Below are 22,229 nucleotides of genomic sequence, written 5' to 3'. Positions count from 1 at the left end.
CGTATGGAATGAATGAAACCTCGATATTACTTTCACAGCAAGATGTCACCGAGGCCCAATGCCAAGACACTGATGTGGCGGCTATCGTAGCTTCACTTGCAGATGCACAAAAGAGCGGCACATTGTGATGCACTCTATATTGTTGTCAATGGAAGAGGCAAGACGAAGAACATTTTCTAATAATCCCTGCTTTGTTGCGACCTCGTATTCCTCAAGCCATCCGTGAAACACCTGAAGGTGGGCACATAGGTCAGTGAGCGACGCTGCAAAAGTACAGGAGAGCTTCTGGTGGCCCAAAATGGGTAAGAGTGTTGACTCTTGCGTCGCTAGCTGCAAAATATGCCAGCGACCCCAGCGGCTTCAAGGATGCCAGCCTGGGCTACTTGCACTCATTCCACCTCTTGATGCTATAGTATTTTACATGGTTGGCATCAACCATGTTGTCCCCTACTAACGACAGCGGCTGGCAATCGCCACATCCTGATTGTTGTTGACCACCTATACAAATTTGTGGAGGTAGCCCCGTGCCTACTATTGCACCCAGCTACTGAGGCATGGTCTTCCAAACAAAAAGTTATATCGGATCTCCACAGCTACCTCAAGAGTTGGGCACCACTATGCCTCAGCGTACCATTCGCAAGCAAACAGCCTGATGAAGAGAGCTAATCAAACAATTCATAATGCAAGACAGGTAAGGCGTGCAGACACAGACACAAGCGAAGTGCACAACACGAACGCCAGCTATCAACTGAAGGAAGCACTGAGGCGAAAAAAGAAAGCAGACACAAAACACATCTGCGCAAGTTCTGGAATGGTAGCACCATGTGTCAATTGGGTACGCGTGCCGGTCTACATGAGAGATAACTGTTGAAGCATTTCCTTATGTAAGGTAATCTTCCTTATGTAAGGTAATCGAATTGATATGCCAAGCCTCGACCATTAGACACATATCTTCATTCTTATGAATGTACAATATCGTACAATTCATCTAACTCGGGCGTGCAGTTACTATCTTGGCAGTCTTGGCAATGTAAGGAAAGATTGGAAGGCAATCCACCGGTTAACGACCTTTTATGTTCCATTAGTCTCTCGTTGATGCACCGCCCTGTTTGCTCCACGTAGAAATGGCCACAGCTAAAGAGAACTTTATATACCACAAATATTAAGTCAACGTGGAATGTTGAAATACCATCACAGAAACCTCTAAACGTTTGTTTCGTGCTAAGAAAAGACTTGATTTATGAGAAAACTGCGTCTGAGGTGTCCGCGTACCTCTAACGCCATTAAAATCGCCTGCCCTCCTGAGCGAGGAGTGGCGACGTCATGGTCTCATTGTGACGTTGTGCCACCGGTGAGTAAAACGCCGCCCGGAGACGGCGCTACGGCTTTATTGCGAAAAACACAGATGCGCGGCCAGAAACAGAGCCAAGACAGAGCCGACAGCAGTGCAAAAGCGGAAGGAAAAGCGTGCACCGAATTGTAAACCTGATGATCTTCGACGCTCGGCGCAATGGACCTAGTTGACGACCCTGACAACGGCACATTGGCTCGCGATGCTGGGCTCAATTTCAGCGATTTAAGCTCCGATGAGCATGACATGCTGCTGAGGGCACACGCTGCCGGCGTCGTTGCGTACTACGAAGGCGGCCTCGACACAGACTCTTCCGAGCACAAAAGCAGCGAGGACTCTAGCAATGCGACGTCGGGCAACGAAGCTCGTCACCGTCTGGACGTGCCATCGCACGGACCATTCGGGCATCCACGACATCACATGGACGTGGCATTGTCTGCTGCTTGCAATTTCAAGTGCGGGTTTAGCGAACCAGTAACAACAGCCCCAGCACTGCACAATAACGAAACTACTGAAACTAAAAAGCGAGCGGCACAGAGTGGAGCGAAAACAAAACCTTTACACCCCCGATGTCATTATCAAGAATAACGGCAAAAAGTAATTTTTTCTAGGAATCTAATAGAAGTAGACAAGTAGCATTTTTTTCTGTCTTATAATCCAATGAAATTATCTTTTTAATCTGAGTGGCTGAGTACTAGTGACAATGTTTTTGAAGAGTGGCTTCGTCATCGGGGAAGTACCTGAATGTCCCTGGGGAGTCTCTTATCGTGTCCTGCATTTACCTCAATTTCTCGATTACTAAATCTCTGTTTGCAATTATATTGATGCCTTAAACGTTCTAGAGCATTGCTCTATCACTATAGCTTGACTTTTTATTTGCCTTTAGTGTCCCTATAAATTAATAGCGGACATGCCAATTAAATGTGGCCAAGAAAAAAAAAATCAGATTTACAAAAGCATCACCCATTCTATGTTGGCAGGTTTTTCTTAAAGAGACCCTGAAACAATTTTGTCGATTTTGTACAAACGTAATGAGTCGTTAGAGTAGGTGCTTCTGATCATTAATTGAGGCATCTAAATGCTCCACGTAAAGTGTGTAATTTATTATAGGGTGTTAAAAAGGTACATCGCTACCAATCGCAGCACGCCAATCAGCTGAGTTTTCAGCCGCCCCTGACCAAGTGATGCAATTTGACCATATGACTTCAGTAGGGCGATCTATTCGATTGGCTTTCCAGGGCGCATTATCAATTATTTTTCGAACATTATGGTGAACAAATGTTCCTCGTAATAGTTTAGGTGTTAGTTAATTTGTTGCTACAAAAAGAAAGTAACAGAAAGAGAATACACAAGGACATGTATCACTACCCTAAAAGCACTCAGCTAAAAGGCCCTCAGCAAGTGTCGTCTGCTTGTGTAACAACGTGCTCTGTGTTGACAAGAGCTGCGCGGTCAGTGTTGGTCTCGTTTTTTCTTTTCACGAGCACCATGGTTTGCCCTTGCGTTGTGGGCTGCAAACGTAGAGATCGGCGACATGTCAAGCAGCGAAATGATGCCCCTCTGCAAGGGAAAAGATGAGCGGAGTGGCTGCGGTGCATCGGATTGGCGGTATCCAAACGGCGTCAGTATCTACACGTTCGCGGCCATCACTACACGCCGAAGGACTACTACCACAATAGAGTTTAGCGTGTCCAGTATTCGGGTAAACGCAAGCGCAAGTGTACTGGGCATTTTGCGGGATGAACGGAGGTAGGGCGGCTAGAATTAACGGAGGCGCAAACGTGAACTGCTTGCATGGTGCAGCTACCTGGCGGCACAAAGCTCGACCAAACACAGAGCTATTATAGCAGTAACCAAGTGTATTCTACTTTGCTGCTGGCGCAAATTTTCGGCAGGAGCGTAATCTTCAACATGTCTTTTTATATATTTAAAATGGTTTACACTTGGTTACAGCAATATTAGCTCTGTATTTGGATGGTTAAGCTCTGCACCACCTGCTGGACCATGCATGCCAATCAAGCCGCTCACGTACGTCTATGAAGCTCCTTCATCCCAGCAGTATGGAGGGGCTTTAGCTTACCGCCTCTGCCTTTCCATAAAAAAACCCAGCTCCGCCTGTGGTTACCGGAATACCGGACACGCTCGGTGCTGCGACGGAACTCTCGAAACACACACTGCTTGGATAGCTCTCGCTGAGGATGACGGCGGGGCGGGGCTAGCGGAGAGGCTGGAGACCAGGAGCCATTACCGGGCTTCGGGGAGATAGTTGTGATGGTACAGGAGTTGGTCGCAAATAAGAAAGTGATGCACCTTCAAAGTGATGCACCGTACAAAGAAGGTAGAAATTTCGTAAGGGAACAGAGCCAGGGCGTAGCCAGGGGGGGGTGGTTGGGGGGGTTCGAACCCCCCCCCCCCCGAAATTTTTTGCGCAACCCCCCCCCCTTACCCACCCTTTGTTCTCGTCGCTTTGTGCTGACATAATTCAAGAAACCGGTGCTATCACAATTTCATTCCTGGGCACTTCCATTTGGGTTGGTAATTTACAGCAAATCATGTCTGCATATGAAAAAAACTGTCACAGTGTTTGTCAAGGCTTTGACACCCTGTGAGGTTTTGGGCGAGAATGTGGCGGCCGCATTCTGAAGCAACAAATGCGGCAGCCGCATTTTAGATGAAGGCGAAAATGCTCGAGGCACGTTTACTTAGATTTTTAGGTGCACATTAAAGACCCCAGGTGGTCGAAATTTCCGGTATACATTTCCGCCACTTCCCTTCAAGTGCCGGTTAGGCCGCGCTCGCGCAGGATCTCGCGCGAGACGTCTCTTGTTTGCGATTGCGCCCCTACGGAAGGCTGGTAGTTACTGTTGTGTTGTTGAATCCCAAACCAGCAACGTACACACGATGGGGTTGATGACAGCAGTGAAATTCCACCGACTCGCAACAGAATGCATGAAACAGACAGCCGACAAGCATGGATTACTTCTGTGCGCAGTACAGCGTAAGTAAACTCTTGTTGCAGGTGCTGACAGTTCTCGTCGGAGTTCACGCGTCCTGAGAAATTGATTATGTGCACTATGCATTGAACAAGACCGGAGTTCATTCCTGCATCACTAGTGCACCAATCAGTCTAGATTCTGTGAGGTACAAGGCCGCTCCCTGTTTGCACCGGCATAAGTGAAGCAGAAATAAGTTGCACACACTACTTAAGATGCATACACATGCCATATATATGCTGTGCGGTGAAATATTCTGTACAATTCTGAATCTGTTGACTTAAAGGAAAATGACTGCTGCACGCTCGCACACAGCGGAAGACACAGCGGCCCATGCACTTGCTGCAGGAAATATAACCCTCTCGTGTGAGGGAGCAGGGCGACGAAAGCTTCGAAAAAAAAAAAAGCATAAGGGTTTTTGCGCGTATTTAAGTTTTCTAGCGCAAAGACGCAGCGAACAAGCTATTGCTATGGGAGTAGGTATAGCCTGGGTGTCACGGATTTCGGTGGACTAAAGACAGACAGGGACAAGTCGAACGTTTAAAACATACATTTATAATTGCAAAAAGAAACGATAAAGAAAACAGCACAAAACAAACAATTTACAACACGAGTTAATTATAGAAATTCCCCAGAGTCCTCAGATATCAAAATTCATGTCCAAATATTTACATTAAGTTCAAATTTACATTCATGTCCAAATTGTCACGGATTTCGGTGGACTAAAGACAGACAGGGACAAGTCGTACGTTTAGGACAAACATTTATAATTGAAAAAACTAACGGCAAAGACAACAGCACGAAACAAACAATATACAACACGAGTAAATTCTAGAAATTCCCCAGAGTCCTCAGATTTCAAAATTCATAAGTCCAAATATTTACATTAAGTCCCTCGACGTGGCCACGTCACCTCGTCGTCACGGCTTCCGGCGACTCGTCGTTGGGCCCGCCGATGCGTCGTAGACTCGAAGTCGCTGTGTCCGACGTTCGGTCCACGGTTGGCCTGGTTCGGGGGTCAGGACGGTGGGGTGACCGAGGCGCCTGGATCGCCCGATCGACTCCGCTAGCCTGCGGATCGTAGCCGCAGGGAATCCGGGAAGCGGTGCCGTCAGCCTGTAGCTGCGGCTTCCAGTGGGACGTCCACTCAGCTCGCGGGTCGTGGCCGCGGCAGCTGAAGAACAGCTTCCATTGGGTTGCCGCCGTCTCCGTGATCCACCCGTCCTTTCCGGCCTCCAGCTACTTCTGCCCCTCGTCGTCCCAGAGCGTAGCTGGGCTGCTCTCTTCGGCTACGTGTCTCTTCTCCCCTTGGCCACGTAGCTGCGCGTGCACTTTTGCGCTTCTTCTTCTACTTTCATATTGCATTCCTTTTATTCAGCCGCTCTTATGTTCTAACTTCTTTTTCTTTATTTCTGCCACCAACTCCTCGTGTCTTCTTGTTCTCTTCTTATCTTCTGGTTTTTCTTCTTCTTTCTTTCTTCATTTTGTTGCTCATGACATATGCCCACCTTCAAGAGTTTTTCCATTTGAAAAACTGCTTCTTCCTCCTTGTATCGTCGCCTTCATACGTTGTTCCAGCACTAACGCTTGACGGTTTTCACCATTTTCGTCATTTGCACCAATCTGTACACTCGCCCCACCTCACTTCACGCGTTCACTTCACTGCACACACCAGAGCTCACGATTTGACACCAAAAAGTCATTGTCGCGCACTACTTTATCACAGCACTACTATACCACATGTTTCTGTAGCACTCAGTGGTCCAGTGCTTCACAGCAACACTTACACCACTTATACAACATTACTAAATCTACTACGTCCCTAAACACCGCTCCTATAACACTGCTCACAGTTACTAATGAGCCTTCACACGCCTATACTCAACCACTCCGCCACTTCACAATCTGCGCTACCAAACTCTACAAATGGCAAAATACTATCAGTGGTTTTCGTCCTACAAATACTTTACAACAAGAAGTGCGTTTACACGCAACATTACCTTAAATATATTCTTAGGATATTACCTACCACAATGATGGCAACATATGAGCACATTTAGGAACACTGTTCTATTACTGATATTTATACAACAATTTTCATAACTTTTGTGGAACCATTTCTTAAATTCTTCTGAACAAATATCCTGCTAACAAACATCCGCCCTTAAATGCAAGGTACACTCTGACTCTTTCCGCATAAACTATTTTACGTCCTAAACAGGAGTGGTATTCCCAATCAGCTTAACTATTCGAACCGCAAAAGAATCCGTGTCCTCTCCCTATTGGAATTCCATTTGATACCCTCAATGTTGTCGTAGTGCCTTCCTCTTGCGTCGCTGTCGAGACCGCCTAGGGTGCCTACTTCTCTTCTTAGTTCTTCTCTTTCCTGTGCCTGCACGGTTTCTTCCTGGCTTTGAAAGTCGCCTGTGTAGTTCAAGTTTCGCTTCCTTTTTCATTGAAGGACAATGTTTCCTGAACTCATGTTTGTTCATGCGCCATCTCGCTCTCAGCAGTCTCCTCATCTTTCGTCTGTACTCTCGGGATGTCTGCCTTCTTGAGCGATTAGTGGAGCTGCTGGTTTGGTCCTTGAACTTGAAAAAGTCACTTTTGAAAACCTTTTTCTTCTTTTGGGGACATGCTTGGGATCTGCAGTTAAATACACGTCGCTCTTGCTCTGAAACTTTGCGACGTTCTTCGAAGTCATCATCTTCAGATGCTCTGCTACTTCTCACCCCAAATTTAAATCCCCCTCTCATGGTTGCGTTGCAATGAGCAATGCCATAAAGAGTCGCCCATTGGTGCTTTCTTCGTGTCTTCTTCTTGGGTGGTGATTTCGTCTTTTTCTTTTCCTCGAAGCAATTTTTCGATCTGCTCTTTCTCTTATGCTTCTTTCTTTTCTCTTTCTCTGTTTTCTCTACTATCTCTATCTCTCTGTCTGCTGTCATCGCTTCCTCAATGCGCTCTTCTTTCTCGCCACTCTTAAAACTTGTGCACCTGTGGTCGTCTGGGTCAGCAACATCTTGCTTGCAGGTCACTAGCTTGTGTTCACAGGGGTTTCTGCAGTCGAAAGTCTCCATCTCTTCAAAAGCCTTGCCGCAGTCAAGCACTCTCCCTTCCTGCGCGACATCTCCAATTGCTCTGCACTGAACACACACCGTATGCGGCGTTGCGGTATTCCCCCCCTCGTCAGTGTCCTTCGTTTCTGGGAACCGTTCGCCCTCATGAGCACGACCCTCTGGCACGTACACTGCACTACCGAAAACACACTCTTCATTCGGGTGTTGTACCCCTTGCTCACCAGTGCAATAGGACTCGGCGGCGCGGTCATCGATAGCCTTATAGCGGCAACTATTCCGTCGCAACAGTTCACTTGTGCGAGGCTTCTCTTCAGGTATGCTATGACTGCTATGTATTAGGTTGACTGCTTCTGGCATCTCTGTCTTTTTCTCTTCGAACTGTTTTTTCTTCTCACATGCTTGCCGAAGTGTCTCAAGTTCTAAAGATCGAGCGGCATGGACACGGTTCATTACATCCTCAATTAGTTTAAGGCCCTGCTCCTTGCTAAGCTTTTTCTCGCGAACCGTAGCTAATATGCTGTCCCAATCCATCTCCAGACCACCAAAAATCTGTGACAGGGCCGGAAATGGTGGAATATCCTGGCAGGCTCGCCAAATTGTCACGGATTTCGGTGGACTAAAGACAGACAGGGACAAGTCGAACGTTTAAAACATACATTTATAATTGCAAAAAGAAACGATAAAGAAAACAGCACAAAACAAACAATTTACAACACGAGTTAATTATAGAAATTCCCCAGAGTCCTCAGATATCAAAATTCATGTCCAAATATTTACATTAAGTTCAAATTTACATTCATGTCCAAATTGTCACGGATTTCGGTGGACTAAAGACAGACAGGGACAAGTCGTACGTTTAGGACAAACATTTATAATTGAAAAAACTAACGGCAAAGACAACAGCACGAAACAAACAATATACAACACGAGTAAATTCTAGAAATTCCCCAGAGTCCTCAGATTTCAAAATTCATAAGTCCAAATATTTACATTAAGTCCCTCGACGTGGCCACGTCACCTCGTCGTCACGGCTTCCGGCGACTCGTCGTTGGGCCCGCCGATGCGTCGTAGACTCGAAGTCGCTGTGTCCGACGTTCGGTCCACGGTTGGCCTGGTTCGGGGGTCAGGACGGTGGGGTGACCGAGGCGCCTGGATCGCCCGATCGACTCCGCTAGCCTGCGGATCGTAGCCGCAGGGAATCCGGGAAGCGGTGCCGTCAGCCTGTAGCTGCGGCTTCCAGTGGGACGTCCACTCAGCTCGCGGGTCGTGGCCGCGGCAGCTGAAGAACAGCTTCCATTGGGTTGCCGCCGTCTCCGTGATCCACCCGTCCTTTCCGGCCTCCAGCTACTTCTGCCCCTCGTCGTCCCAGAGCGTAGCTGGGCTGCTCTCTTCGGCTACGTGTCTCTTCTCCCCTTGGCCACGTAGCTGCGCGTGCACTTTTGCGCTTCTTCTTCTACTTTCATATTGCATTCCTTTTATTCAGCCGCTCTTATGTTCTAACTTCTTTTTCTTTATTTCTGCCACCAACTCCTCGTGTCTTCTTGTTCTCTTCTTATCTTCTGGTTTTTCTTCTTCTTTCTTTCTTCATTTTGTTGCTCATGACACTGGGCCTACGTGCATTTTCACGTGTATAGCCATCCTTGACTTGTGAAACGCACTTCGCCCCGACGAGGACGACGCCATCTACGCTTAACGGAGATTAACAATTAATGATGTCTTCTGCGATCGTGCGGGTCGTCTCAATGACACGTTTTCAAAGACTGGTCCATTCAGTGGCGCGATGAGAGACCGTTGCTCCAAATGCCAACTGTACCTGTCATACTTACTGTATTTTACTTTACTTTTTACTTAATTTCTTCACAAGCACACGCAAGGGGGGAGTCCCTTGTCTTTGATATAGATGTACTATAGAGTCTGCTTAAACTACCGATATTTATTATTGATCACGTCATGTAGAGGAAAGCAGACGCTTGCCCCCCCCCCAGTGGTGAACATCCCCCCCCCCCCCCCGAAAAAAATTTCTGGCTACGCCCCCTGGCCCAGCGTATCATTAAACACTCCATTTCGGTAACAGAGTAGTTTAGCTCCGCCTTTGTGAGTGTGTGGCTGGCATAAGCAATGACATGTTCAACACGACCATGTCTTCCTTGGTTGAGAACTGCACCAAGGATGACTCCACTGGACTTTAGTTGGGGCAGCGGGGTCAAAATACAGTTAAACCTGGATATAACAAAATTGAGAAATTCCCGGAAAACTTCGTTATAAATAGGATTTCGTTATATGCAGGTTCTGCACGAAAAGTCGAAAAATAAACGTTTACCGTATTTATTTTATTCTAACGCGCCCTCAATTGTAACGCGCACCCGTTTTCCGTTTTCGTCGAAGCACTCATCCTCGGAATGTCACACCAGGTACCGGATGCGTGGACGCGTGTCATTTCGCACAAGCGCGAGGCATCGGAAACGAAGAGCGAGCGTCACGATGGCCGTAGCGTCGTACAGTGTTACAGTAGAACCTAGCTGTTACGTTCCCGGGGGCTGCGTTTTCCCGGCTGTTACGTCGTTTTCAACCGGTCCCGGCACAGCTCCCATAGAATTCAATGCATTGGTAACCCCGCTGTTGCGTCGCAACTGTGGGACCGTTCCCGCATCATACGTTGCGAACCGCCACCCGGCGCCGGCCCGAGCGGCCGTTTTGACTTTTTATGTCGCTTGGCTTGGTGGCTTGACGATGGCATTGGCCGCCCAAAGTGCCGGGGCGACCATTAAGACGTATTTTCGGTTTCCGCCAGCAAAAGTATGGCCCTTGAGATCCGTATTTGCTATATAAAGAGGGTGTCCATGACGCGTTGTGGCCCTAAAATTTGTTTTGGCTCTTAGATATTCCGTATATAAAGGTACGGCCACGCTAGCGGCAAAAAAACGAGCGCGTCATGCAGCGAGCGGCAAGTTGCCGTGCGTCAGCGCCTTAGGCCCCGCGAGGCCACCGTGGCACCCGCGTCTCGAAGATCTCCCGCGCTCTCCGAACGGGCGAGCAACAGCGCGAGAGCTCGTTGTTTCATGCGAGAGATGGCGATCGTCGATTGAAAACCTGGCGCGGACCGGCGGCGTTCCGGTTGTGATGGCTCCGTGACGTCACCCTCGATCGTCACTCTTGATTGGTTCTTCATCTCGCGGCACGCGGCATTTGCCGCAGAAATGGGTCTCGAAGCCATTTTGCGCGGCACGCTGCAAGACCCCCGATTCCTGCCGCTTTTGCCGGGCGTTTCTGACGCGCGTTTTTGCTGCGTGTTTTTGCTGCGTGTTTTTGCTGCTAGCGTGGCCGTACCCTAAAGTCCAAGGGCGATAACGCAGTCGCCGCGCACCGTATGCTGTATGTGCGAGTGAAAACGTGCGAGGGGAGCTGACGACCGCGTCTAAATCTCGCGCGCGCAAGAAAAGCAGGGAGGAAGCGCGCCTTCTTCCGTTGCGCTCGAGGCACCGGCAAGGGAGCGAGGGGGGGGGGGGGGGGATAGCGGGGCAGCGCGCGGTCGCGCAGGCCGTATCTTGAAAGCGATCTGCGTTGCGGCAGAGTCTAGCAGTGTAGGTGCGTCGGCGGCTCGTAGCTTTCTGCGTGCTGTGTATTCTCGGCGCTCAGTTTGCATTGAAGCGATAGACAACAGCACGAAGGTCACTTCGCTCGCTTCTCCAGCAGCGCTTCCACAGCCGCCAGCGTTTGACAGCGCGTGTCCGTGCTCATTGAGTCTGATGTGCCACAGCATGTACCAGCGCGTCGGCAACATCAGCTGGAAAAGGAGAGAGTGCCGGCTTGGCGGGCTAGGCCAGCTGCAGCAAGCGACAGGATCAGATTTGAATGAAGGAAGGGGGGAAAGGTCACGCCCGCGGCGGCAAGATCGCCGGGTCGAGGGATGCAGGGCCGCCTCGCACACGCACGCACACGTGCGCTCGCTTGGCATTCCATCGCGGTGGAGAAGGTGCTTCCGGTTGCTACTCGCGCAAAAATGACAAAATTTGGGGCAAAATCTTTAGGTGGTCATAGGGGAAAATTCGTTATATTGAGGGGGTCTCCCGCTGCCACTTCGTTACGTAGAGGTCTCAAATACATGTGCTTCTATGGAGTAAAGGCGGGGAATCGAAAAACTTCGTTATATCCAGGAATTCGTTATATGGAGGTTCGTTATAAGCAGGTTTAACTGTATCGCAGAATAGGAGGAGAGGTAAGCAGCCGGAGTAGGTCGTGAATGTGTCATCACAAGCTTTCAACCAGGCGGATACGGCATTGTCGCCAGCCAGAAGTTTAGTCAAGGGAGCGGTGATCACAGTGAAAATAGGAGCAGAGGCCGACGAAGCTACGTAGTGTCTTCAGGTTAGTGGACTTGAGGAACTCCGAAACTGCACGGAGTTTTGCCGAATCTGGAAGCATGCCTTCTTTGGATACGACATGGCGTAGGATGGTAAGCCTACAAGCAGCAAACAAGCATTTTTTTCCAGCCCGTGGTAAGACAGCTTAATACCTCTCGTAGGAGATGAGTCGGGGAATCAGACGAGAAGAAATCATCATCTAGGTATCACAAACCATTGTGCCACTTCAGACCACGCAAGATACTGTCCATCATGTGCTCGAAAGTAGAGGGTGCATTATATTTTTTAAGAGCACGACTGGCGATGCCCGCGGGCTATGGGATGGCTGAATCACCACACTGTAGAATAAATATCTCTCGCTCACTTGTTCGTCAATGACACGACCTTCAGAAGCTGAGACACAGTAAAGATGCTGCAGGATTGGGCCGTGCAAACCGGTGTTGATACTGTGGTGGTGCATCCAGGAGAATGTTGATGGCAGTCGAAGATGGCAGTAAATTCGTTTAACAGGCTGAGAAGTTGAGTGCATTGCGTGGACGTAAGATCACCAGAGACTGACGGATGGAAGCACTCCAATGGCAGTCGAGTCACAGTGTCGAGCGCAGTGAGGGCCGAAAAATGTGCATCGTCGGGACCGTCGAAGAGCATGGAATCCTCTGTTTGCGCGTAGCCAAGGCATTCTCCCCAATGCAATATAAGCAACAGGAAAGACACACTGCACACAAACATAACACCATGGCCAGCACTGAGGGCAATGACAGTAAAGGGCAACGAAAGAGAACGGCGATGGGTCACATGGCATGAATAATGCGTCACGTGCTGAGGCGCAAGAGACAGAGACAACAGTGTATGACTGAGGAGAAATATCAATAACTTTGGCAACAACCATATTTGTAGCCACCACAGAATCTTGGTCCACGGCTGCATTGGAGAGAGAAAAAAGCTCCACCACAGCACGAGCACAGTCAATGATGGTATTACTGGACGAAAGCAAATCCCAGCCTACAATGACATTGTGGGAGCAGGACAGCAGCACATCAAACTCAATAACATAAACAGACTCCTAGATGACAACACATGCAGTGCAGGCTCAAAGATTCAACAGGCTGTGCACTCGCAGTACTCAAATACAGTCCGGAAAGTGATGTCATTACTTTCCTTATCATCCGGCAAAGTTCTGTGCGTAACACTGAGATTGCTGCGCCATGTCAACCAGTGTGAATGTTCGAAATCCTTCAACGTACACTTCAATGACGTTGTGGGGGTTATTTCGAGTCCTTTGGTAAATCGAAGGTGACGCAGTTTTTGCCTCGGGAACTACGACACTTAGTTCCCCTGAATGCTTGGCCGGCGCCTCATCAGTGAGATGGAGCAGCGGCGTGGGGATGGAGAACGACGAGTAGCATTAAGAACAGGGGTTGCATCTAGTGGCACAGGAGACTGCGGCTGTGGAGGGTCCTCACGGGTCGGTGGTTCTCATAAAAAATCAAAGCCCGTTTCTTAAAGAAAGATGGTTGAACGCGAGGCTTTGTCCCATGAAAACTGAATCAAAATCCAAAGCCAACGACCACGTAACGAACCCAAGAAATGCTGAGCGACCCGATGCGATGCATATGTGATTTGATTGCTTGTTTAGGCTTGTATTTTTTTAACGTTGAAGTTGAATGAAGACAGATTCCGTTAAGTTGCATAGCCTTTATTTTAAAACATGTAGTCGTCGATTACACGCATACACTCACACTTTCACGAACGACTCTACACTTGCACAGTATTGCCTTGTGATCGCTGTGGTAGACGGTCACAGGCTCTGCTGTTGCCGATACACGGGATCAGCCTTACGTGCACGATCGCGCTCACGTTCGCGTACGGCACCCTCTTCTGCCGTGCGCTGCACCCGCGGCCAACCCATGGTGACAGCCGGGAATGCATTGCGTTATGTGCGTAATGCCACGCAGGTATGTACAGTTCACCTGGGTAGCGTGGCATTGCAGTTCCCATTGTTCTTATTGGTACAACTGCAAATGTAAACTGTAGTGTTCTACGATACATGTCGTTGTTCTATTGTGTGGGCAGATGCACATAGTCCCATTGTGTAAGTTGCCTTTCTTGGAGTGCGTTTTCGGTGCTCACAGCCGAATCAGTACGACATAAAAAGCTTTGCTTTAAAAGGCGGCGTACTGCGTTGACAAAAGTGGGCAACATGTCCCAGAACACCACAATAGTAACAAATTGGCTGGTTGTCCGGAGTGCACCAAGGATCTGGCTGGCGTGGCAGCTGTGGTGCAGGTAGCAAAAAGGACATCGGGGGCAGTCGTGCAACCACTTGGAGGGAAGGACGGCGAGTGAACTGTGGCTTTGCGACGCCGTCGGCATACGTCAAGGGCGCCACAACTATAAGCTGTCGAATGGCAGCTCACAGGCACTCGACAACTTGCTCCTTGATGCCGATCTTCAACTCCGGGGTCAATGGAGAGTATGAATGCACATTAACAAAGGGACCAGGGAAAGCTGCCGAGCAACTTCTTCGCGCACAGACTCCTTTTTAGGCGCAATTCATTGACACCCAGCATCAGAGGTAACACAGAGGCGAATTGTAAGGGCGGATGTCGTGTGACCACCCGCTGTCTTCGAAGTTCATCGTAGCTCTGGCACAGAGCAATGATGACAGACACAGTGGTCGGATTTCAAGCAGCCAACATCTGGAAGGCGTCGCCTTCAATTTATTTGAGGATATGCCCGATCTTGTCAGCTTCTGACATCGTTGCGTTGACTTGGTTGCACAGATTAATATTGTCTTCGCTGGTGAAATTCTCACCTGGTTGCTGTGTGCATCCGACCATGTTCTGATATAGGATTCTGAATTATGATATAAATTTCCAATGTTGCTTAAGTAGAAAATTACGTTATTTAGCTTTGCCGAATCGTCCCAGTGGTTGTGTGCACTGACTCTTTCGTATGAGGCAAGCCAGTCTTTGACATTGTGATCTCCAGTACACGTGAAAATTACAGGATCCCGCTGATGCTGTACGCCAGGACAGATGACTGGAGCCACCGTGGTTGCCACTTGCTGGGCTGAAGTATCTGGCATGGTCAGAAATGGCTTGGCTGGATCATCTGGTGTGGGTCGAGATGGCTGAAGGGTTTGGCATCGAAGTTCCAGTGAAGACAGAGTCGTACCCCGCAACCTACACACATTGTAAATGTGTTTATTTACAAAGTGCATAAGACAGGAAAGGTCGAAATTGTTGTGGAGGTTATCGCCCTACAAGCAACCAGAACCAGCCCGTACATAAAATGCTGCTGATGGGTCTGGCTGACCGGCACTTCTTCACAAGATTTGAAACACTGGTGATGCGCCTAGCTGATCGGCGGCTCTTCGTTACAAATTGTTTTAATGAAGGCCTCCGATGTATCGTTTGAGCAATATGTGTCAAACGTTTTTAATGTTTTTAAAAAACACGAGAAAGGCCTTAATTTTGAATGACATAGCGGATTTTACTCATGAGGTTCCCGTTAGTAACGGCCTTCAGTTTTGAGACATTTATATGAATGTTTTTGGCAACCACGTTTGTTGGATTCGTCCACCTTGTGACTCGGCCCATTCCAAGACCGTAAAACGAGCAATCGCCTCTGTGAGTTTGGAATCAGCCCTAAAGAAATTTTGTGATCACGCTATGCAAGCTAGTTTTCTTTTGCCCCACCTCATTTCAGCTGGCTTTCCCAGTGTGCTGCCATCTTCTGTCGTTGAAGCACTGTTAAAGAAGTTCAAATGCTTGTGTTGTAATCGTTTTTTTATGTCCTGGTCTGCTGCTGCTTGTCAAATATGAATCAAATGTAAGCCTCCAAGTACGAAAAGTCAATGTCGGCAGAAGGAGACACGACTGGTAGTCATACCATGCTGTCACAAAGTGGCACATAATCTAAAGGCAGCTTCAAGGTTTGACGTGCCGCACCATGAAAGTTATCTAACATTTGCAGGCATGTAATGGAATACGGAAATAGAAACAAAGTTGCGGAAAGAAGCAGTCTAGGTCTCAGTGGGAGTAGTTTACGAAATTCAGTCAAACTGTGGCACGGTTACACATCGGCCAGCATAAATGATCGCTCACGAGAGCATGCGCTGTCCACGAGGAATGAAACGCACCTTCCTCGTCACGTGTGAACCGGCAACCACTCGAAAGCGCGACATCGTGATATGGTTGCGCGTAGTTGGTTGAGGCCCGTTCCAGCAAAAAAAAAAATGTCGCAGTTTCACCCAAAAGGTGAAGCATCAATTGCGATAGCAAACTATTAGAGAGCTATTCGGAGTAGGGATAGTAGTTTTATTGGCTGCATAAACTTGGACACATTCGCTTACTAACTGAATTAACAAGCGTGGTGTCAGCGCGCACAAGCAAACATGAATAGATGACACTGGATGACCGCAGACAACTACTGTCAAAACGCTGGCAGCAAGCGCAGCCGCCAAAGCGAGTGAAGGTTCGTGCGGTCTATCGCTTCAACGGAAACTGAGTGGCGAATGCACGGCGCATACAAAGGTCAGAGCAGTGTGGAGATTGCTTGCAAGATACGGTGCGCGCGACTACAACACCGGCAGCCCGTACTGGCACAAAGTACAAGAACGCATTTGTCGCCAGTTCCCCTTGCACCCGGTTGCAAGATACGCATTTGGTGCCGCAGCACAGCGTCGCCCCGTACCGGCACAAAGTACAAGAACGCATTTGTCGCCAGTTCCCCTTGCACCAAGCACAGCGTCGCCCCGTACCGGCACAAAGTACAAGAACGCATTTGTCGCCAGTTCCCCTTGCACCCGGTTGCAAGATACGCATTTGGCGCCGCAGCACAGCGTCGCCCCCCCCCCCTCCCTCCCATACCCCCACGGCCTTTCGTGCGACGAAAGTCGCGTTTGCTCTCCGCAGTCCGTTCACTCTACGTGATAGCGCGCGTCCCCCACGCGCTTTCACTGGCATATACAGCGCGCGGCGACGATTTTATAGCCCTTGGAATTTATACGGAACCCCACGGCGACGGCAGAAATCTGCTTGAAGTGTCCATATAATTGCTATCGCAATAAAAACAGCTCGTGTGTAAAGGCTCATTCACACCGGCGACTTGAGGAGGTCGCACGACCATTTGCGACTCGCTACCAAAGGCGACTGATGTTTCTACGCAGTTAGCGCACACTTCGCTGGCAATGTGTAAATTGGTTTCGCGTTCCGGCAACAGCCGTGGATTTTGATTCGAGCGAACAGGAAGACGTCGTCCCTGTGCTGATGTGCTCTGCCGTGGTGTCAGCTGTGGCAGTGCGGAAGCCTCCGAAGAAAACGCGATGCTGGCACACTGGTGGTTGCGCCCGTGCTTCCGCTCACATGAAGTGGCCGGCCACACAAGCCGCCTCCTGCCTGAACTTAGTGTGCAGAACAACAAGTATTATCGAGAGCAAGTTGTAATTTCTAGTTCACATTGCGTCGGATTCGGTGCATAATATTACAGCGAAGCTGTTCGCCCGCTGTTCACCTTTGGGTGGCGTGCTCCTCCAACGAACGGCAGCCGGAAAAAGGGCTTGTGTTGTGCTTTCTTTTCCTGCTGTTTAGCTTCCAGCAAATGCGACCGCGTACATTCGACACGTTGCTGCAACTGCTACGTCCCAGCATCACAAGACAAGACACCAATTACCGGCCTGTAGTCTGCATACGGTGGAGTGAACATTGCATTTGGCGTGGACGACGACACATAACATCACTTTCGGCGCGGCGCTGATTGGTTGAACAGCTTTGCGACCACGGTCGCGCGACTGAAAAATCGAGCAGCGAGCTGCTGGCCCAAAATGGTCGCTTTTCGAGAAATGCGACCATTTGCGACTGGTCGCTTTGCGACCAACTTGGTCGCGCGTCACTGGTGTGAATGAGCCTTGAACCTTCTATCCACAGCAACGAATATTACATTCCACAGGAACGAATAAACTTTCTGGGATATCGCTCGTCTCTCGACCGCGATTGAATCACTCCAGTAGCTTGCACAAGTGAGCAAATCGCGGTCCAGAATTTCGATGCGGCTCGATCGCGATCGAACGTGCGCCGTGTGATCTGGAACAAAATGAGCTGGAAGTGTGCGCCTGTCTATATAGCTTCTGCCGTGCCTCGTCTTTTGCTGCGCCACAATTCTGGTATAGATGTTGAAGTAGTCCGTTTAGAATACAGTGTGAACAATATACTGCAGAATATTCGTTAGTCAGAAGCTCACCGCTGCAGGGGCCTCGCCGTCTTCATCGCTGCTGCTGGTCAAGGAGGAATCGTCGTCTTGCTGGACAAGGCCACCTTGCTGCGATAGACGATACATTCGCAAAACGTTCCTCATCGTGACGCACTACAACCGTTTAAGACGGACTTCACTCACATTCTTTCTGAGCGCCTTGTAAACCTCCCACTGGTCTTCGGTGATTTCGCCGAGCAGACACTTAAACGGGTCCACCGCACTCGCATCATTTGCACTGTCCGCCATTGAAGCTGGCTGGTGTCGGATCGACTTGGCTGCAACGGGTAATGATAAGGATGCAGCGGATGGATGGATGGATGGATGAGGCTGAACCCTTTAAATCGGGCGGTGGCATACGCCACCTAGCCATGGCTATTAACATAATTTGTACTTTGTGGTGGGTGAAATTTCACCCCTGCCTTAATTTTATCCACCAATCAGATAACCTCTGTTTGGTTATTTCTACCCGCTTAAAGTCTATTTTGCCTTCACTGTCCCTAAACCCCAATGCTTTGAAAAAATCAGCCCCGTTGCCTTGCACTGTAGGGTTAAGCCCCTTACAGAAAAGTATGAGGTGTTCAGCCGTTTCCTCTTCTTCTCCACACGCACAGCACAACGTGTCTATACCTTGATACTTGACTCGGTACATCTTAGTCCGCAATACTCCCGTCCTGGCTTCAAACAACAAAGAGCTTCCCCTAGAATTATCGTAGATATTTTTTTTGGCAATTTCTTGCTTGAAAGTTCGGTATGTGCCCAGTGCTGATTTCGTCTGCATCCCTGTTTTCCACAGACCCCTCTCTGTTTCCTTAACCTTTTTCTTAACCGCTGTTTCCTGGTTTGCACCCCTCCTGCAGTCCAAATATTTGATTGACAGTTTTCTGGTCAGCTTCCTCCATTTTGTATCAACATTCCTCATGTACAAATAACTGAAATCTCTCCTTGCCCACCGCTTTTCTGCCATCTCTCTCAATCGCTCCTCAAATTCTATCTTGCTGCTGGCTTCCCTGCCCTCGAATGACGTCCATCCCATGTCACCCTGTACCCCCTGATTTGGTGTATTTCCGTGTGCTCCCAGAGCCAGTCTACCTACCCCTCGCTGCTTAACTTCCAACCTTGCTCGAACCTCTGATCTCATGCACAGGACCGCATTGCCGAAAGTCAAACTAGGGACCATCACCCCTTTCCAAATCCCTCTCACCACTTCGTACCTATTGTAATTCCACAGTGCCCTATTTTTCATCACAGCTGCATTTCTGCACCCTGTTACTTTTATAGATATCTTTTAAAAGATTTCTTACTCCATCTCTAGAGTGCCCAGTATGTCCCACAAATCCTTTTGGATTACACTGTCATAGGCTCCCTTGATATCCAGAAAGGCAAGCCACAGGGGCCTGTGTTCCTTTTCTGCTATTTCAATACACTGTGTCAATGAGAACAGATTATCTTCTAACCTTCTTTGTTTTCGGAACCCATTTTGTAGTTCCCCCAGCACCTCCTCGCTCTCCACCCATGCCTGCAGTCTGTCCTTTATAATCTGCATCACCACCCTGTAAACCACTGACGTCACTGTTATGGGACGGTAGTTGTTTATGTCGGCTTTGTCCCCCTTTCCCTTATATATCATGCTCATCCTGCTCAGTCTCCACCCGTCAGGGGCTTTACCGTCCATTATCATTTTGCTCACTGCCTCTCTTAATGCTTTCTTAGATTTTGGGCCCAATGTCTTTATCAACATAATTGGGATGCCATCAGGACCTGTCGACGTGCTACTAGGAACCCTCTTCTCTGCCCTTTCACACTCCCTTTGTGCCAGTAGAGCCACTGCACTGACTAGTCCATCCTCACCTGATTGAGAACATGCTATGTTTCGTTCTTTAAATTTTTCTGTCATCATTGTTCTTATATGTTCCATTGCCTCATCTCCCTCTAGTCGAACACCTTGAGCTGTAACTATAAACCTCTGCTCTAGGCTAGTCTTATTACTCAAGGAGTTGAGATGTTTCCAAAATTTCTTCGCTGCTTTTCTATCCTTTTTGTTTACTTCTGACAACCATTGGCTCCCCTTTCTTCTGATCTTCTCATTGATCAAATTGGATGCTTCCCTTCTACAGTTTAAGAAGTTGTTCCATTTTCTGCCTACATCAGCTTCTGGTTCACCCCTCTGCTTTGAATACCTGTGTTCCCTGGATGCTTCCAGGCGTTTCTCTATGGCCTTCTTAACCTCCTCATCCCACCAGCTCTTGGGTTTACGTCTTCTGTTCCCTTTTGTCCTGACTCGTACCTTAGTAAGCTCTAGCTCAAGTAGTCCTGTTAAATTTGCATATGTCCATTCTGTTTTTGTATCCTCTGAAATTACTTCCTCAATTTGCTGGGTTGCTATTTCAAGCTGCTTTTCCGAGTAAAATATCCCACCTGGTTGTTCATCTTGCCTCCTACCTACTTTCATTTCCCTTCTAAAACTCCCCTTAATACGTTTGTGATCACTACCTAGACTTCTGGAGCCATATTCATCTATGCTCATTACATTTAGCCTATCGTGCATCCTATGTGACATTAGTGCATAATCTATCGTCGACTGCAGGCTCCCTACCTCCCATGTTATGTGCCCTTCACACTTCTCAGTACTGTTGCATACAACTAAGTCATGCATTTCACACATATCCAGCATCATGTTGCCTGTTGAGTCTGTGTACCCGTCCATGTCTTCTATGTGTGCGTTCATATCTGCTAGTATAATAATCTCGCACCCTTCTCCTAGCTCATTAATGTCACTTGATATGCATTCCAGCATTTTTTTGTTTTCCTCTTTGGCATTTGCTCCTGTCCACAGGTATACAAAACCAAGGAGTGTCTGCTCTCCTGCAACTTTCCCTTTTAGCCATAAATGCTCCTTGCATTCCTGTTTGACCCTTTGCCAGTTCATACTTTTATGAATGAATGCACCAATTCCACCCCCTTTTCTGCTGCCGTCTGTTCTATTGCAATATTCCCATGCATAGTCAGGATTACAGGGAGGTTGCTCCATGTCCCTAAGATGTGTCTCCACAAACCCATATACCATCAGCTTTTCTTGCCTTAGTTGCTCGTCTATCTCCTCCCACTTCAGCCTATTCCTGCCACCTTGCATGTTAATGTAACCTATGTCAGAATGACCTTGCCCCTGGTGCTTACGTCTATTTCTTCTACCGATTCTACGTTTCTTGAATCTTGGAGCCTCTCTGGGTCCGTCTTCGTCTACACTGGTGGTCTTAGGGCTCTGGGTCCCCCCAAAAAAGCCGTAGCTTGGCGCCCTATCCTACTACCTACGCTCCCGCCCGTGGCACCACTGTAGTGAATGCCATCCTGTGCAAAAGGCTGGGAGCCAGACTCGTACACTTCCCGGTTTACGTCCATTACACCGTACCCAAGTGGTCTGCTCAGACCCGTAATGACTCGGTTAGCCTCAAGCACCCTCCATTCCATCGCGCTAGCCTGGCCCCGGACATGTGGGATTGTGCATATGGTCACATGCACTTTCGCAGAGGTTTCTCTGAGTTTACGCAACCCAACCTCTAACTGTCCGTTTAGGTTCTGGCTCCTTCCCTTCAGCACATCGTTGATACCAGCATGGATAACGACCAGATGTTCATGCTCGAGGTTGTCCGATACCACCTTCTGAGCTTTTGCCATTGCGTCAACCATGCACTTCCCTGACTGTGCCTCCACCCTCACCCGCCCGTCTGCCTTCACTGTTGTAAGGACGCCCTCCTTAACCCTAGCTACGTTGGAGTCCCCCACCACTAGGACCCTTCGCTCTACACGTTTGCCTCCCGCCTGCGATTGTCGTCCTAAAGTTCGCGCTAGCTGGTTCTCCACCCGCCCTGCGCCACTGACACGTGACGATGTGCTCCCTGCCGTTCGTCCCTTCCCACCCGAAGCCTGCCGCACTACCTCGCTGTAGAGTTGTGGAACCGCCGTGTTGCCGCCGGCTCTCGCCTGCTGTTCAACGGCCCCTAGGCGTCCCTCCCTGCTCTCATGGCATGCCTCTGCCTGAGTCTCCGCGCTGTCCCCGCCGCCCGCCTGAGCTGACCCGGGATTACGCGCCGCCTGTACCATTAGCGCCTCCACCCGCTCTTCCAGCACGGCCCGCTTTTCCCGTTCTTCTTGTAGCTCGCCAGCTATTCGCTTTACCAGGACGGCCTCGGCCCCC

The 22,229-nt window shown here is 49.0% G+C and overlaps 1 protein-coding gene across 3 annotated transcripts in view; it reads right to left on the bottom strand.

Annotated features, from left to right (window-relative positions):
* Nucleotides 1-18,314, bottom strand: part of LOC119445378 (general transcription factor 3C polypeptide 3) — a 501,836-nt gene extending 483,522 nt beyond the window's left edge. For all 3 annotated transcript variants that reach the window (XM_049664501.1, XM_037709688.2, XM_049664502.1), the window contains exons 1-2: nucleotides 18,179-18,314; nucleotides 18,026-18,103 (exon numbers count right to left, since the gene is read on the bottom strand). In XM_049664501.1, the coding sequence (XP_049520458.1) occupies nucleotides 18,026-18,103; nucleotides 18,179-18,283 (183 nt within the window). In that variant the 5' untranslated portion in view covers nucleotides 18,284-18,314. The remainder of the gene's footprint in view (nucleotides 1-18,025; nucleotides 18,104-18,178) is intronic.
* Between the last annotated feature and the right edge of the window lie 3,915 nt (nucleotides 18,315-22,229).

The sequence above is a fragment of the Dermacentor silvarum genome, chromosome 3 (assembly GCF_013339745.2).
Source record: "Dermacentor silvarum isolate Dsil-2018 chromosome 3, BIME_Dsil_1.4, whole genome shotgun sequence".
NCBI classification, from domain to species: domain Eukaryota; kingdom Metazoa; phylum Arthropoda; class Arachnida; order Ixodida; family Ixodidae; genus Dermacentor; species Dermacentor silvarum.
This window is presented reverse-complemented; position numbering and strand designations above follow the sequence as displayed.